At 42.0% G+C, this 18,391-nt stretch overlaps 1 protein-coding gene across 1 annotated transcript in view; it reads right to left on the reverse strand.

The window, feature by feature from the left end:
* LOC135874899 (neural-cadherin-like) overlaps window positions 1-18,391 on the reverse strand; it is a 71,384-nt gene that overhangs the window by 24,754 nt on the left and 28,239 nt on the right. The window contains exons 8-18 of the mRNA XM_065399850.1: window positions 17,141-17,283; window positions 16,613-16,785; window positions 16,078-16,246; window positions 13,196-13,366; window positions 8,460-8,632; window positions 8,153-8,320; window positions 6,941-7,190; window positions 4,477-4,604; window positions 3,044-3,230; window positions 2,638-2,781; window positions 712-995 (exon numbers count right to left, since the gene is read on the reverse strand). Coding sequence (XP_065255922.1) covers window positions 712-995; window positions 2,638-2,781; window positions 3,044-3,230; window positions 4,477-4,604; window positions 6,941-7,190; window positions 8,153-8,320; window positions 8,460-8,632; window positions 13,196-13,366; window positions 16,078-16,246; window positions 16,613-16,785; window positions 17,141-17,283 — 1,990 coding nt within the window. The remainder of the gene's footprint in view (window positions 1-711; window positions 996-2,637; window positions 2,782-3,043; window positions 3,231-4,476; window positions 4,605-6,940; window positions 7,191-8,152; window positions 8,321-8,459; window positions 8,633-13,195; window positions 13,367-16,077; window positions 16,247-16,612; window positions 16,786-17,140; window positions 17,284-18,391) is intronic.

The raw sequence follows: 18,391 nt of genomic DNA on the forward strand, positions 1-18,391 counted from the left end.
TAGGTGGAAGTAATAGTAAATCAACTGAACAAGTATTTGCAATGAGATCCAGTGGAAGTTGAACTAGAGAAGCAAATAGAAATTGGTTCATAGGAGCAGACAGGAGGGGTTAGAAACTGGACAGGGTTTGGGTCTTGTCTTCCTTATACTCCTCTGATGGGGAAATCACCACCTATATTCCTTAGCACTTCCATAGTGTCTTCCTACCCAGAGATCTCAAAGAAGCTTACAAATATTGATGAACACCCCAGTAAAGTAGGTGTGTATCCCCATTTTACAGATATGGAAATGAAGTCAGCGACAAGAGTAAGTGATTTTCCCAAGGTCACAAAGGAAGCCTGTGACAGTTGAGAAGAGAAAGCTGATCTTCTGACTTTCGGTCCCATGTCTCAACCACAAGTCTACCTTCCCTTTGCACTTTTCTTACCAGGGGTCAGTAGGTTTGTTTACATTTATACTGGCCAGTAACTAAGTTTATTATCCAATTCCAGCCACCACATATTTTTGTTTAATCAATTCTATAAAAAGAGTGTAGATAGCTGGAAAACATGGAAGACAGAAAGATACCAGAATCTTACAAATTCCAGGTGTCTTCTGATGAGATCTGGCTCTCAGTAACTGATGTAACTATGCATGGTCAAGCTGAATAAAAAATTAATTTAATTTACTCTCAAAAAAACCCACCTCTCTGCTTCATGCAAACTGATTTACCTTTAGAACTAGAACAGGCAGATCTGTAAGTTCCTCCAAGACACTGTCATGGTACTCATTGTTAGTGAACACTGGAGCTTCATCGTTTTTATTGATTACATTGATGGCAATGAGTGTGTGATTCTCCCACTTCCCATCAGAGGCTACAAGCCGGAGTTCATAATGCTGCTCTTGTTCATAGTCCAGACACTGAGTAATGAAGATGGTTCCCACTTCGGGTTCAACATCAAAAGCTCCTTTCGCATTTCCTGATGTAATCTGATACCTCAGTTTGGCATTTGCACCTGTATGAAACAGCAAATGTTTACTTACTGCTAGTATTGAATTCCATACCATACTTCTCAAAGTACTCAGTAAAGCCGCAGCAAACATTTATTAATGGGATGCGTAGTTTGACTTGGACACAGTAGGCCAAAATTTTCAAGAGACAAGCACTTGTATTATGCCTTAACAAAAAAGTAACTGTAGTCAGAAACGTGTATGTGAAAATGCGAGTAAGACAGAGAAACAAATAACTGCAGAGTTCTGTGTTTGTAAGCACAGGTATATGTACAAGCATAGTTTGCAAGTAGAAGTTAGGCAACTCTTTTGTTCCGTTTTGTTGATTAATTTTAGCCCTACACATCTAATGTGTATTAATTTCCTGATACTGAAAAGAATGTAGTGTTATTAAAGACTGGAAGCTATTTTTGTTGAATAGTTTTTTCCCCCTGATGTTAAAGCCAAACATCTGTTGTTGCTACACTCTCATTTTTATTTTTATCACCAGGTGGTGCTAAAATCTCAAAAGAACAGCAAGGTTTCAAAAGACCATTTGTTTTCAAAATATATTCCATCTATATGATCCTAGTTATTTTCTTTTGCATTGTTCAAAATATGTTTGGAAACATGGGAAAGTGATAAGCTATTGTTCTTTGAAAAGGAAAAAAGGAAGAAACATGACAAGATGCTAGATACATTGAAGCTGTTTTGATTGTTAGAATCAAGTTCACTCCACTTAGCACAGGGGCAAAGAATCATTTTCCATACAGAACATATAAGCTCTTAATGGGGGGGGGGGAACCTTTTCAACCTTTTAATTTATTCTGAAATGTCTTACCCATATATTACTGAAGTGATATGAGCAGCAATTGATAGGAGTCAACAACAACAACAACAAACTCCAAAAACCCACAACCCTGCTGTATGTATTTCAGAGTTTGAACATGAAAGAGTTAGGGCCCAGTTGTAACCCACCTATCAAAGTGACTAACAAGTTGTTTTTTTGAAAATTCTCAACTCCAGCAGTATGCTCCAAGTTCTCTCCTTTCTCCTCCACCAACCAGACTAAGGGCTTGTCTTCACTACCCGCCGATCCGGCGGGTAGCAATCGGTCTAGTGAAGACGCGATAAAATCGATCCCTGATGGCTCTACCGTCGACTCCGGAAATCCACCGCGGCAAGAGGCGGTAGCGGAGTCGACGGCGGCGCGGCAGCGGTCGACTTGCCGCCGTCCTCACAGCCAGGTAAGTCGACCTAAAATACGCCACTTCAGCTATGCTATTCATGTAGCTGAAGTTGCGTATCTTAGGTCGACTCCCCCGCTGTAGTGTAGGCCTAGCCTAAAAGGGGCATTTAGCACATCACCGCTGAATAGAAGAATTGTGAGGATTTAAATGTTTGTTGTTCTAAAATAAAAGGATCACTAGCATATTGTTACTCTACAAAGTGGAAACTTGAGTAGATTACTAAGAGTTCTTGACACATTTAAGCCAGAGAGATTCTTCTCCTCTCCAAACTATTGAAATCCATTTAAAGTTTCTCCTTAAGACAATCAATCACCAGATTAAAACAGAAAATCATTAGCTCACAAGAGAAACCATTATTATGGTGGACGCTGCATTACTCAAAAGCACTGAAAAATATAGGAGAAGTCTGTTTACACACCTTCATCTTCATCATTTGCTGTTGCTGTCACAACAGCACATCCAACTTCCTTGTCCTCCTCTATACTGATTTCATATACTGGGTGAGGGAAAGCTGGAGCATTGTCATTGACATCAGTGACAAAAATCTTCACATATGCTGTATCTGAAAAGGAGACATAAAATGAAAATTTAGATTACAGAGACCAGAGATAAAGTTACTTGTGGGATGGCCTAACCTATCCCTGAAGAAGAGCTCTGTGCAAGCTCAAAGGCTTGTCTCTTTCACCCACAAAAGTTGGTCCAATAAAATATATCACCTCACCCATCTTGTCTGTGTAATCTACCCCGACATTCCATGAAAAACTCCACGTCTACCAATGGCAGTGGAACTCTCTCTGACCTGGTATATAAACCATTATGCTTACCTGTGTTGGGCTGTCCATAAACACCAGGTCGAGCAGACTCTGCAGAATCCTGAGACTGAACTTCAATCAAATAAGAGCCTTTCTTCTCTCTGTCAAAAGATGCTTTGGTGGAAACAATTCCTGTCTCAGGACCAATGGTGAAGAACTGGTAATGTTCACTAGGGTCTTTCAATATTGAATATTGAACCTGAAGTTCAGAAATTTTATGTGAGGTTCCATGCATACCATTTCATGTGAGTGCTGTGTCCCCATCCTTCCTCAGCCCTTTCAAACTGTCTGCAAAATAATATTTGAAAAGGCTCTTATTTGAACAGACTGTTCTTGAGGCTTCTCTCAGTTTGAATACAAAGTTAGAATGCTTATATAAAATAACCCCCGATGTTCCTGGTAATATACAATTAGGACTGGTCAAAAAATTTCCATCAAAGTTGTTCTGAAGGAAAACTGAGCTTAGACTGAACCACATATTTCACAGAAACTTTGAAAACAAAGAACTTTTCAGCTGAAAATTTTCAGTTCCATGACAAAAAGTAAATTTTTTTCAAAGGAAAAATCCCTACACATTTCCCCACCAGTTCTATATACAATATTTGCTACACAGTTTTTCAGTGACAGCTTATGGCAGGTTTACAAGTTACAAAATGGTAACACGTTGAGAGTCAAAGTTCTCTCACAAGAGCCACCCTGTGGATTTTGGGGAGAGGGGTAATGAATGGGGAAGGAAAGGGAGAGCAGCACTTCACAATGCTGCTTGCCTGTTTGTATTTGATCTCTACAACAGAGCTGGCCAAAGAGCCACTCATGAGTCGAACAGGAACAAAAGTTCAAAAATGAAGCCTGCGGCCACCCTGACAATTAATATGGTGGGGGCAGTCCACAGAGAGCACGAGTAGCAGCATGCAGTACTTTATCATGTCTCCAGCTCAGGTTGGGTCACTATGTGACATGATCTAGAGTCTCCTCCTGTCTGAGATGGAGCAGACCGTATGCATTCTATCTACCCACCTATCTGTTGTACCTGTATGGTCCCTATCACTGTAATATCTGACTGCCTCTTAATCTTTACTATATTTATCCTCACAAGATCCCTGTGAGGTAGGGCAGTGCTATTATCACTACTATCAGATGGGGAACTGAGGCACAGAGAGACTGTGACTTGCCCAAGGTCACGCAGGAAGCCAGTGGTGTAATAGATACTGAACCCAGATCTCCCATGCTAGTGCCCTAATCACTGGAACTCTCCTGTTTTTTTACAAATCCGAGGCAGGTCTTAGTTAGGTAAAATTTAGCCATCCTGCTCAAAGAGGAAGGGAGAGGTGCCTATGGCTCATTATTGTCCCATCTGCTATTTGTCTTTTCTCACTGTTTAACGCGTCAGTGCTATTTAACAGATTAATATTGCTGGGAGAAAAAGAGTATGTAATAAGTTAAACCTCTCCATATGGCCCAGAATCCAAGTCAGTTGCTAAAACCTGGGCAACAGATGTGCCAATAGCTGCTTCTTCAGGTACAGACACCTTGTAGGTAGAAGATGTGAAGAATGGAACATTATCATTGACATCTGCAGAGAGAGGAGTTAAGACATAATGAGAGGAGGTTAAAATCTTAAAACTGTACCTTTTAACGAACAAATTAGCAGACTGTTCCTGCTAACATCCAATCCTGTTTTCTGCCTTCCCGTTCTCAAGGCAGATGGCAGAAGCTCTTTTAATTAGAGTGAAGATGTGATGCTGTGATTTCAGGTATTATGCGAGACACCGATTAACCTAATAACCTATTAACTTACTGATACCAGGAGCTGGTATTCTTTGGCCCTTGTCCTGGCAAAGACTTACATACCTACTGAATAGCATTCAAGATAACCTATTGAAACCAATGGGTCTGTTCACGATATCTAAATTTAAGATGGGACTAACGTCTGATAACGCAGATCTCCACCAAAATAAACTGGTTTTTACTTCACCCCTTTTGTTATTTTGATGAAAGTTTGTGTGCAGGCTTGCCCTTGTCTTTGCAGGATCAGAGCCTTGGGGACCACTCCAGTGTCAGTAACTGCAGTTATGAAGTGTCATTAGTTTAAAGAGATACTGTCAACTTGAAATCCTGTCATTTTCAAAATTTGGATTAAAAATAGCTTCAGGTGCTACATTTGCACTGGACTCCCCTGTTAATTTTTGTGTTTAACAACCACATTTTTCTGTTTTAAAAAACTTCTTTCCCTGTTGCTGTGTGAAAGGCCAAACACAGGAGCTGACTGAAGTCAATTGATGAAATTGAAGCTACACCAAGTACTGTTAAAAGCAACAACAAAAAAATTAAAAACAGACAAAGATTTTGCTAAATGTGTTCTATTCTAAACGTTACTTGTAACAATAGTAGGTAAAACAGAGAAATACAATTTTAAACATCTCTCGATGAATGAGGCTGACAAATTCTTAGAGCCTGATCTTGCAAACACATACGTTTAACTTTACAACCATGAGATGGTCCCATTGATTTCAACATGTCCAAGTGCTTGTAGGATAAGGGCCTTAAATTGCTACTGTGTTTGTTGGTACAACAGGCTTGCTTTATAACCCAGTTTTCCTGTATTCCTAACTCTCCATTGTGACCGATTATTTTTCCATGTGTTATTTCAACAAACACGATCAATATTCTTTCATAGTTTTAGTAAATGCATTCACCCATTGTTGAGTTGAGAGACGGGGAATACAATCTCTCTCTCTATGTATATAATGTGTGTGTATTTTTTTGCATATGCATATATAAAAAGTGACATATTTTATAAGTTGAGGCCTTCTGGTAGCTAATTCCCACTTAAAAGTGGTTTAACTTGCATTCCCCTCCCCCACCCCAAAATGAGTCTATTGTATAGAATTTTACGTTACTGGCCAAAATGAAGTTGCCATTAAACTGAGTTACAACACTATTAATAGGACCATGGAACAATGTTACTAATGAATATTGATTTGTGGTAGTTTGATTGTAATCTCTTTGGAGCAGAGAATGTTTTCATTTCAAAAGACATTCTCTGCTCGAGGGAGGGAGGGAGGGAGGGGGGGTGTGGGTGTGTCTGTGTCTGTGTGTGTGGCCTAGCACAATAGGGCCCTGATCCTGACTTTAGGTACTAGCCACTATACAAATAAATAACAGCAGTTTTTGTGTTGGTGTATTATGGACGAGCTCCATAGATGAACATGCTTTTCACTATGCAATTATGGTAGTGAAATCAGTAAAGATGAAAGGTTCCGTATCTTTTTCTGATGGCCCTGACATAGTGAGGCAGTGGCCTCCCACAGGGGGAGGGACCACTGCTAACCCACTACACGTGTGTATGTAATATGAACTAACGAGGGACAAACAAGTAACATTTAATTTTAATCATTTGTGAAATTATATAGTAGGGTCTCTTTACCTTAAAAGTGTCCATTTAAAAAAAACCCAAACACCTTTGCAATTAATTATTAGGTATGCATTTTCGCTGTTCTGTTCCAAGAGTTAATCATTTCAGAAATTCCCAAATATCCCTAATATGTAAAATATTTCCAATACTACACTCTTCTCTCACTAGAATTGGGATGCTTACTGGGCCATTTCTGGCATTAGAAGGATTCCTTTATTATTACACTTACACAGCACTGTATTAATATAGAAATATCTGCACTAAAAAGTAAGTGTATGTTTTTAAAATACCACATCCCACTTGTTAAATCACACTTTGTGGTATCTTCAGGTGAAAAGGCTATTTCTACTACTGCACAATGTCTTAAAACTCAAAGGAAATCTTATGCTAAGTCCAGGCTTCATTCCATAATTTCTAGTACTGATATTTTAGAAATACTGTGAGTGCCATTCTAAAATTACCTGTTCTAGTTACAGTAGTTCAGTGGTACTTACCTGTTATATTAATACAGACAGTGGTGAATGAAGCTAAAGGAATCATTGCTACATTTTGTGCCCTGACTCTCAGAGTGAAAAACTTAGTTGTCTCAAAGTCAAGTGGTTCAGAGACTAGTAGAGAAGCAGATCCATCCACTCTGTTTGGCTTCAGGTAGAAACGAACAGGCATGTTAGTTTCTGGAACTTGACCCTCCTCCAGGTTATATGTAACCCTGGGATCACCAAGGGAGGATGTGGCTTTGACAGTCTGAAGAGAAAAAAAGCCACTGTATTTGTTTATGAAGTGCATGATTCTGAGTATTAAGATGTCAGTTTGGGGGGTTGGGGTTGTGCATGCATGATGAGACAGACAGTTTGCCTTCATTCTGGAGATTTGTCTAATTTTTGTACTGCTTTTGCTGTGGTTCCAAGTTTTAATCAATATTAAATTCCCTGCTCTGTAAATATGGCAAAGGGTATGATCACCACCCTCAGGTAAAGGAAGCTTTTCCCCCAAAAAACATCCAAAGGGGGATTACTATGAGGATCTCACTCTTCAGCAAGCTGTGCATGAGCCTGGCTGGATGAAACAAACTGTTTCCAAGTGCTTGAATCTCAGGCTTGGGAGATGAAGAGGAATTGTAGGAATCAATTAGCAATTACAGAAAAGACTGCCTGGACTGAAGCTTTCCCGTGTGTCCAGTTTAAAAAATATGTTTGACTAAGAACAACAAACAGTACACATTTCATCCACTGCTGAAATACAGCAGAGCTACTCCATCACTAAAACAGCAGTTATGGATGGCATTGAAAATTGCAGGGAGAACTCAGGTAGGCAGAATGGAATCACTCAAGCTGGAATTTGGTCAGGACACTGGAATTAACATCTCAACTCTTGTGAAAAATGCTCTAGGATTTTTAATATGGGCTAAGCCTCAGTTTTGCAATGCATCCAAAAGATGCTCCCTTCAGGAGCACCCCTTGCTGGGGCACTGGTTTTACAGAGTAACAGAGAAGAGTGCTGCCTTCTGAGTCACAACATCTCCTGCAGCTTCTGGAATTTCCTTGGAGATATCCCATGTAAAGCTAAAAGTGCATAGCGTGTGAAATCGGATAGGATCACAGCACAAGGTAGTCAAGGCATGTATATCCTTCTAAATACACAGACAGGACAGAAGGAAGGGAGAGGGGACTATTCCAGAGAGAGAAGGAGGTTCTCTTATAGCATACCGTTATCTTGGTGTCACGAATGGTGTTCTCTGGGATTGTAACCCAGTATCCGCTCTGTTCCCAATGTGGTGGCTGATTGAGTACGTTAGTGATAGTTACAGTCAGCTCCACAGTGCTGCTTCTGTTGCCTCCATCTGTTGCTACAATATACCGGCTGATTCGAGTTGTCTACAAAGTAGTTTTAACAAAAAGTTTAAGGAAATCTAAAAACTAATTTGCACAAATCAACAGATTGAGATTAACTCTCTGCAACATATTCCACGGGAAGAAAGCTGTGTTACATTCTGTATGATAAGAGTCCTGTTACCTGGGAGATCAGATGGTTCACATACACCCAGCCGGTGCTGGGGTTGATTTGGAAGTATTCTGGCTGTTGCTGTAACATGGAATATACGATGGCAGCATTCACACCTTGGTCATCATCATGAGCTGCAGCACGGAGGAAACTTGTGCCCACTGGGGTGTCTTCACGGAGGAAGTCTTTTTAAAAAGGATGAGACATTTATTCTCAGCAGGCCTCATTCTCATGTATAATGGCAATAGTCTTGGATCTGGCAATTCTAGAAGTGAAGGGGACACTTACGATTCTCAGCTCCAGGTCAGTGCTAAGATCACAGAACAGTGTGGCAGTATTTCCAGTTTACAGATCACTACTGCATAATCACATTGACATCGAGCTGTGAAACAGCCTAAAAGACCTAGCTATATTTGTATGTGAACAGGGTTAGCCTTTCCTTTATATGAAGTGAACCAGTATTCCAGAGAAGTTGGTTTCACATTAAACTAGAATAGAGATCTGCAACCTTTGGCCCGTGGCCCGCCAGGGTAAGCACCCTGGCGGGCCAGGCCGGTTTGTTTACCTGCCGCGTCCGCAGGTTGGGCCAATCGCGGCTCCCACTGGCCGCGGTTTGCTGTTCCAGGCCAATGGGGGTGGCGGGCCGCGGGCCAAAGTGAAGCACGTTTGTTGTTCTCTATTCTCATCTAAGTCACTTTTCTTTGCCCACCAAAGTGTGACTGCCAAAGAATAAATGGCCTAGTCATGCCATTCTTACAAGCAGAAGTATGTCCGGAGGTGGTTTGCTGGTACTGAAATAAAATAATAGCAATGGAATTTATTACTAGTAAATACTGCAAGAGATTCTCAATTGTCCTGCAATAGATTTTATGTTCTGAGAATAGTATCCTGTTAAAATACATTGTACCAAAAGGTTCAAAGCTGAATTGGAAATGATGTTGCATTGTATCATGTGTTCCTGTTTGCGATAAGCACTTCTGTAATGATTACTAGGCTGTCGCTATTATATACAGTTAAACATTTGAGTACAGCCCCTTCCAGACATGTATGGATAATTAATAGTGATGAATTGTTTAAACCAACGTATTTGAATAAGACCATAGTATATGAGAATAGAGCACCAGCAGTTACCAGAAACATTAGAAACCCATGACTAATTACATTTGATTTTTTTTATAAAGAGGAGACAGTATTTTTAATTCCATGACGTACGAACATTGATTGCTTATAGACAGATACTAGAACACACTGTCAGAGCGGCCTCATGGCTGGGCTAGGAGAACAGTTTCCCAATCCTGAAGAAGTGCTTTTTGCTAGCAGGCTCCCCATATGAGGAATGGAGCAGGAAGCTTCTCAATCACCCAGAAGCATCAGCATTATATTGAACTCAAAATTCAACCTCAGTTTTAGTGCTCATGAAAGACAGATACTGGTAGCACTGAATGAACAGTGTGGTTGAAGGCACTGAGTCAGGCTCACCTTCAAACAAACATGACCCTCTCCTCCATCAAGATTTCCCTGTTCTGTCCTAAAAAACTCTTACGTCACTGTTAGGACGTCCGTCCCATCATTCATACCAAACTGAGTGGTGGTGGTGTCAAGCTTGCAAAGTCCACTCGTAGACAGGAACACAGATACTGCTATACCAGATTGGACCAGTGCACCATATACACCAGCATTAAGTCTCTACTCTAAGAATTATTTTGGGGAAGGTCCATGGCCTATGTTATATAGGTGGTCAGACTAGATGATTCCGAAGCCAGAAAGCACCACTGTAATCTGAGACTCTGACAGTGGCCAGTACAGATGATCCAGAGGAAGGCGTAAGAAACCCTGAAGTGGACAGCTATGGAAGAGCCTAACTTTCTCCCTAACCTCCTCCAAGGCTGGTTGATGCTGTGAAGCGTGACGGTTTATATCAGTTCTAGAACTCTTTGTTTCTTTCCCCTTTATTGACATATACGCACACTCACCTCTAGTCCTTTTTTGAATCCTGCTAAACTCTCGGCCTCAATGATATACTCGTGGCAATGATTTTCACAGGTTAGTTTTGTAAAAAAAAAAAAAAAAGTATTTCCTTTTTATCAGAGATAAGTTTGCTGCCTTTCAGTTTCATGGAATGTCCCCTTGTTTTTGTATTATGAAAGAGTCAAAATAGCAGTGTCTCATCTATCCCATTCATTGCTTTTTAAGCCTTTATTGTGCCCCCTCTTCTATGGCTCCTCTCTAAACAGAACACTCCGAAGTCTTTTCACACTCTCTTCAGGAACAAGTTTATCCATACTTCTAATAATTCAATGCTCATTTGAAACGCCTCCTTATCCTTTTCCCATTTCCGTTGTATCTGTTTGTTCAAAGGGATACCAGAATTGAACATTGTATGCCAAGTGAAGGTGTACTATTAATTTAAATAATGACATTAAACTATATCCAGCATTTTCTCTCCCATTCCTTATCCAATTTAATATTTTTTCCCAACTGCTGCAGCACAATAAATAGGGGCTTATTTAGGGTTGTCCAAAAATACCCACATCTCCTGACTTCCTTTAAAGCCAGATTCAAACTCATTTCTGCAATATAAGAGCATTAGACCACTAAACCTAAACATGTTTATGTTTTATATAAATATGTTCTTTATATTAAATTATATGAGTGGTCTTTAAGTAAATTTAATAGACTGGAGTTTGGATGAAGCCCAAGTTCACAAACAGATGATATTACTCTTGTCCTATTCATGGTTCAATTTCTCATGATAGAAACAGTGAACAGAACTAACATACATTTCTGTGCTTTTCTAAGCTTCTCACTTTTACATTTTGTAAATATGTCCAGAGTACCTAAATGACTATTTCTGTAGCCACAGACATGATTTTCTTGAACCGACTTGCTCCCCTTTTAGCCTGTGCACAGCTGAGATATTGAAGTTATTTGCAGGAACCAAGGGAACAGTTATATAGCAATCTGATAATTTTGTGAAGACAAGCAGGGGGAGTTAACTTAAGCTAAGGTAACAGATGCCTGCATATAACAATGTAAAATTCTTACCAATCAAAGACATAAGAAATTTATAATTTCTCTCTACGCAAAGCTTTCAAAACTGAGGCTAAATATATTATAGTAAATTAGATCCATATTCTTACTCCAATTTAAATAAATAAAGATTTCTTGGAAAACTGAACAGCTCAATGGATTGGTAATGAAGAATTTTTCATTCCTAGGCAATTGGTTTGAACCAGGCCAGGACAGTAGTGACCAAGAGTGACTGTCATCCAGTGAGTTTAGTGGCCCATGAGTGTTATTAGAGTCAGTCCAATTCCTAGTGGACCAGATGTCTGCATCACAAAAAACATTATCATCTCACCATGTTACTGTTTTGGCAAGTCCCTTCCAGATCACAAATGAAACACAGCTGCCTGTGATCTGCCTGTCCTCAGGAACCATACTGGTGACCAATCAGGTAACTTTCACACATACCAAATTCACTACTTCACATGTACCAAATTCACTACTTCTATGAGCAGGTTACTCATAACTGTTCAGTCGGGGGTCTCTGGCACCTTCCTTCAGAGGATCTGGTGCTGGCCAGTGTCAGACACAGGGTAGGGCATTAGATGGACCATTAAGTCTGCTACAGTATGGCAGTTCTTGTGCTCCTCCTTTGAAGGAGTTTTGCTGGAATTGGGATTTATTAAAACCTCAAATGTAGTCATATTTTAATTGCTGGCATTCACATTTAATTCAAGCCACATGTGACAATTTTGACAGCCTCCTAATCCCTATTCCTCACATCAGAACAAGCACAGAAATTGCCTATGTTCAAAAGATTCAGTATTGCAAATTGAGATTAGAGTGCACTAGCAGGTCTGGAAAATTTTGCACCGCACATGTCTGTATCATGAGTAGCTCAAAGTAGGGACTTAAAAAAAAACAAAACAAACAAACAAAAAAACCCATCACCACCGCCACACACACTCCTTTTCCTAAAGCATGTTGGCCAACACATTTTAATTAAGTGCTACTTAAAAACCTGTTTCTACTAGGTACTGACAAGTTTACACATTTTTAAAAAGTGTTAAATGATTGTGCCCTACTGTTTGCCACAGCTAGCTAACAGGTGTTAAAATATAACTTATCCTGTCCACACTAGGGATTTAAAAAGGGTTTAACACCTTTAATTAAACAAAACCACCTTTTATCCTAGCCTAGACAAGGCCTTTCATGAGCCCCTTCAATTTCCACAAAGTTTGTTTTCACGCCAAGGAGGTTTCTAGACAGATTACAGGCTCTTTGGAGTCTCACCTTCTGTATTACTTTAGGGTAAAAGGAGTCCCAGAAATAAGGTTCTGGTCTAGGAATATAGACTGATTCTGCCAACCTATCTTGCTGTCCCATATATTTGAATGTAATCCTTCAGAAAAACATATGGCAGACATATTCCTACTGAGCAGGATAGATACCAAGAGATTCACACAAAAAGGAAGGATTTAACTACCCCTGGAAAGATTAAGTGTGTCACCTTCATTGTGTTTGGGAAAACAAGTCAGCTTGAACCATGTAGCACTGTTCCAGTCACATAGTGAATAAGGTGACCCAAAAATCGGTCACTTTTAAGAGAGAGGCAATCACCAGCATGAAGAGTTATTTTCACAGATAGCTGTATTTTAAAAAGAACTCAATCTGTCAACTACATTCACGCTCCTGTGTGCTGTGTGATGTTAGGACAGAGGGTGCGTGGTTAAATCACTCACATTGGTAGCGACTGCTCTCAAACTTGGGGTCATTGTCATTGACATCAGCAATGAAGATGGTGATTTGACAAACACCAATCAATGGCTCCTGAGCTTGATCTGTAGCTGTAACAGAGAGCGTACACTCTCTCAGCTTCTCTCGGTCAAAGCTCTGAGTAGTAGTGATGAGTCCTAGAAACAGAAACACCTTATGTGTGTTATACATACAATGCCACAACTAAGCCAGCAAAACCACATCAGGCATCACTCACACAGTAGGTAGTAGAACTGGACACACTAGGTCCACAATGCTCAGTTTACTTGCACCACCACTGCGCAAGGTATTGATTAAACATGACTAACTTAAGGTTCCCTGTTTCTGCCACTCCTCGCAGTCACCAGCTTGCACTAACTGTGCCACTACTGTCAACAGCCAGCACCTTTCAGGTTGGCCACCTGGACAGAGAGCTTCAGGCTAGATACCTTTTACCCCACTTCCCTCTCCCCACCCAGAAAAGAAGTTAGTTCCCCTTTTTTCCAAGAAACATCCATGGAGGTTACTTCAATGACAACCTAAGTCAGAGTATTTCAAAGACAGCTAAGTGAAAAATTAATGCACAGCAAATGTAAGTGATATAATGAAAATCATCTTTAGTTTAAGATCTAGGTAACAGCCTCATGAAATAGGTTAAAATAGAGTAAAATGTAGTTATGGTTAAGTTTGGCAAAGATACACTTCCATCCGAGAATGCAAGTCTCACTCTCTGCTAACTGCTTCTTTCTTGGCATCTCAGTTTTGTCAATTAACCTGTACCTTCTGCCCAGGGCCGGCTCTAGGCACCAGCGCTCCAAGCATGTGCTTGGGGCGGCACTTTCCAAGGGGCGGCACTCTGGCTCCTTTTTTGTTTTGTTTTTTGTTTCTTGGGGTGCAAAAAGCCGGGAGCCGGCCCTGAGCAGAGGTGAGCTGCGGCGGTGGGGGGCACGGGGAGAGCCGCAGGAAGTAACCCTGGCGGGGGGAGAAGAGGAACCACTCCCCCCCCAGCTCACCTCCGCTCCACTTCCTCCCCCGAGCGCGCCGCCGCTCCGCTCAGGGCCGGCTCCAGCATTTCTGCCGCCCCAAGCAAAAAAAAAAAAAAAAAAAAGCTGCGATCGGCGGCGGCAGTTCAGCGGCAGGTCCTTCGCTCCTAGAGGGAGTGAGGGACCTGCCGCCCCCGAATTGCCGCAGGTGCCGCCCCTCTCCCTTGGCCGCCCCAAGCACCTGCTTGTTAAGCTGGTGCCTGGAGCCGGCCCTGGCTCCGCTTCTCCCCCCTCCCTCCCAGGCTTGCCGCGCGAATCAGCTGTTTTGCGGCAAGCCTGGGAGGGAGGGGGGAGAAGCGGAGCAGCGGCGGCACATTCAGGGGAGCAGGCGGAGCGGAGGTGAGCTGCGGCGGTGGGGGGCGCGGGGAGGGCCACAGGAAGTAACCCTGGGGGGGGGGGCAGAGGAACCGCTCCCCCCCAGCTCACCTCCGCTCCACCTCCTCCCCCGAGCACACTGCCACTCTGCTTCTCCCCCCTTGCCTGGGAGGGAGGGGTAGGAGGGGAAATGCGGCACGCCCGGGGGAGGCGGCAGGGCCAGGGATTTGGGGAAGGGGTTGGAATGGGGCGGGGAAGGGGCGGAGTTGGGGCAGGGCCAGTGGGGGGGGAGGGCCCGGGAAAATTTTTTTGCTTGGGGCGGCAAAAAACTTGGAGCCGGCCCTGCTTCTGCCCTTTCCCATCTCAGGCTTTGGTATCTCTGTTATATAGTTGGGTCAGAGATATTTAGGTGTGAACAAAGATGAAAGTAAGCTGGTACGCTGTGCTGGACCGGACCGGCTTCCCCAGGCATGCGATTTAAAAGGCCCGGGGCTCCCTGCAGTGGCCGGAGCCCTGGGCCCTTTAAATCGCCGGCCGAGCTCCGCTGCCAGAGCCCTGGGCTAGTGGGGCAGGGCTCTGCCGGTTATTTAAACGACCAGGGGATCCAGGTCGCCACTACCGCAGCGGCGCCCCGGGGAACTTAAATCTTGATTTAAAGGGCCCGGGTATTTAAAGGCCCCGCCTCTTCTGGTTGAGGCCACGCCCCCTGCGCAGAACTCCAGCGTACAAGTAAATCCTTTAAATTACTTTCACCACTGGGTGTGAACATCCTGAATTACCATTCTATACTGAGGGCGTTTTTTGTATTTATATAGGGACAATATTTATCTAGTTCAACACTCGTGGCAGTGTTTACCACCATCTCCTTCTGGCGCTATACCCACTGTATTTGTAGTATTTTAAAACTGAAGTCTGGACTTCCAATCTGTATTTGTCAGACATTAACCAGTTCAAAGAGTTGTTAGCTCACATCAAAGGGGTGAATATACACTCACGTAGAACTGTAGATCCGTTCATGCTTCCTCCTCTGCCAAGAACAGTCTATTTATATTTCTATAGTGAGATTTGTCCCAAGGTAAAGTTAATGTTTCAGAATAGTTTTATACCCCAATAAATTGGGGGTTCTGTTTTTCCTTGCTGACTTGCCAGTTAAATCAGTGTAGGCTTACACCCACATATTCTAGATTATTTTACTATTTACCACATCAAATACAATTTATTTTGGATGTTAAAGATTAGCCAAAGATTTACCATATTTTACATCATGCCTATAGCATTTAAAAAAAACTTAAGTATGATTTCTCAATAATTTTAGTAGGATTCTGCTGTGTTCAGACTAAAGGTAAGCTTTCAGTTTCCTCAGCATTCACTTCAGACTGTTTGATGTTGGCTCAGTCCTGGAAACATGGTTCTCCACATGGCTATAGGAATTCCCTGTTAATATACCAGAGAAGCATGCACCCAAATTCACTGCAATTCTGCCTTAACGTAACAGGTGTAGAGCCACTTACCAGTATCTGGATCAATACTGAAACCTGGTGAAGCTCCATCTCTGTGCATAAGCCCATATTTTACTTCTCCATTAACTCCCAGGTCTGCATCATAGGCTTCCACCTGCAAGACGTAGGTGCCTGGGGGCTGGTTTTCTAAAACCCAGGTGCTGTCACTGTAGTCAGTGCACTACAAATATAACAAAAAAGTATTACATAGAGAACTATAGAAATTAGCTATGAAATGTTCCAGTGTGTTTGCAGTACACATTTGAGAAGAGTATGAAAGAAAACATGCTTCAATTACTTAGTGCCTTAGAGAAGTCAAAAAGCTTTCCTGAAAAGGAACTTTTTCCAATTTAAATACTGAAGACCGCAGAAAACTGGGAGTATATTCCATTGTAGAGGATCTACCATACTTGCATATATAATCCCTTAAAATCAACATCTACTACAAACAAAGAAGACACTGCTCTATCTCCCCCTTAAAGATGGCAGTGTGATCCCCAAGGTGATGATATATACGGAGGAGAAGGTTTACAGACAGATATCTTACCTTTCTGAAGACAGGTTTGTTGTTATTAATGTCATTAATTCCTACAATAACCACTGCAAAGCTGCTCAGAGGGGCAGGTCCCCCAGAGGCATTGTCATCTATTGCTGTGATGTTTAATATATATCGAGGTCCTTTCAGTTTGGGCAGAGGATTCCTGCGCAGTTTAATGATGCCTAGATTTTGGAGGATAAAGTGCAATTTTACCGATAATGTAAACAAAAATGTCATATTTCTATATCGCTATATTTTGGGGTGTGTATGGATGGGGTTGGTCTTCTTCGACTGTAAACTCCTTGAGCCAGAGACCCAAGTCTTTCTGTGGTTTTGTATAATGCCTAGCCCAACAGGGAACCTATTCTAATTTATGGAAAGCATAAAAAGATCGTATGAATGAGGTGCTGTTTTGCTTTTTTCATAAATTATGTATTGAATTACTATATGAATTATTTTCAACATGGACACAAAGCCGAGCTACCATAGGTTCAAACAATAAGGTAATGTTTTTAAACTTCTTTTCCTTTTTCCTACCTTTCTGGCTATCCAGTTCAAAGTTGCCATCTTCATTACCTCCAGCAATCTGGTATAACACTCCATCTCCATCAGGATCTTTCGCATGTACGGCAGCCACTAAGGTACTGGGACCAGCATCTTCCGAGAGGAATGTTTTGTAACTGATGCAACGATAAACAAATCAAAGCACATTTACTATCAGGATAGCTATTAATCCCATTAATAAGCTGCCAATGGTCTGAACTCTGTGAATGTGATATAGTTTACCTTTGGGCATCCACAGTCTAACCAGTTAAAGACTAGAGCCTTTGAATATCTAAAGAATTAGTTTTGGTATGAAGCGTGCACTGTATGATTGTGATCCTGCAATTCTGTGCATACTTCTAGTGACCTTTTGGAAAGTAACAAAAAACGAGACTCTAAACTACACGGCACACACAGTTCTCCCCCGTGGGGAGGACAAGAAAAAGAACAAACTTCACGTGACTGATGGTAGTGAAGTCTCAATACAATAATTCAGGGGTGGCCAACCTGTGGCTCTTCAGAAGTTAATATGCGGCTCCTCGTATAGGCACAGACTCCGGGGTTGGAGCTACAGGCGCCAACTTTCCAATGTGCCCGCGGGGTGCTCACTGCTCAACCCCTGGCTCTGCCATAGGCCCTGCCCCCACTCCACCCCTTCCCGCTCCCTCCCCTGAGCCTGCCATGCCCTCGCTCCTCCCTCTCTCTCCCCCCCCCCAGCCTCCTGCACACCAAGAAACAGCTGATCGGGAGGTGTGAGGAGGGAGGGGGAGGCACTGATCGGTGGGGCTGCCGATGGGCGGGAGGCACTGGGAAAGCTGATAGGGGGCTGCTGACGTATTACTATGGCTCTTTGGCAATGTACATTGGTAAATTCTGACTCCTTCTCAGGCTCAGGTTGGCCACCCCTGCAATAATGGATACCAGAATACCCAAATGTGAACTGCCATGATGAGGATGGTATAAAGAGCCTATATATAGAATGGGACTATAGATCTTCAATGTATAAAATGTTAACACATTTAGTACTTTATTATAAATGGCTGTATTCTACACTTATGACAAAAAAAGAAAGAATTTAAATTTATTACAGAGGGAAAAATGCATTTTAACTAAACAGAATCTAATGAAGGTTATTTACTATGCAATCTTTTTTGACACTTGTTTTGATCAAGCATTTCATACCCACTCTCTCCTTCTGGCTCAGGTGTTTAGAGGGCCAGTCATCATAAGACCAAGGCACCCACA

The sequence above is a fragment of the Emys orbicularis genome, chromosome 2 (assembly GCF_028017835.1).
Source record: "Emys orbicularis isolate rEmyOrb1 chromosome 2, rEmyOrb1.hap1, whole genome shotgun sequence".
Lineage (NCBI taxonomy): Eukaryota > Metazoa > Chordata > Testudines > Emydidae > Emys > Emys orbicularis.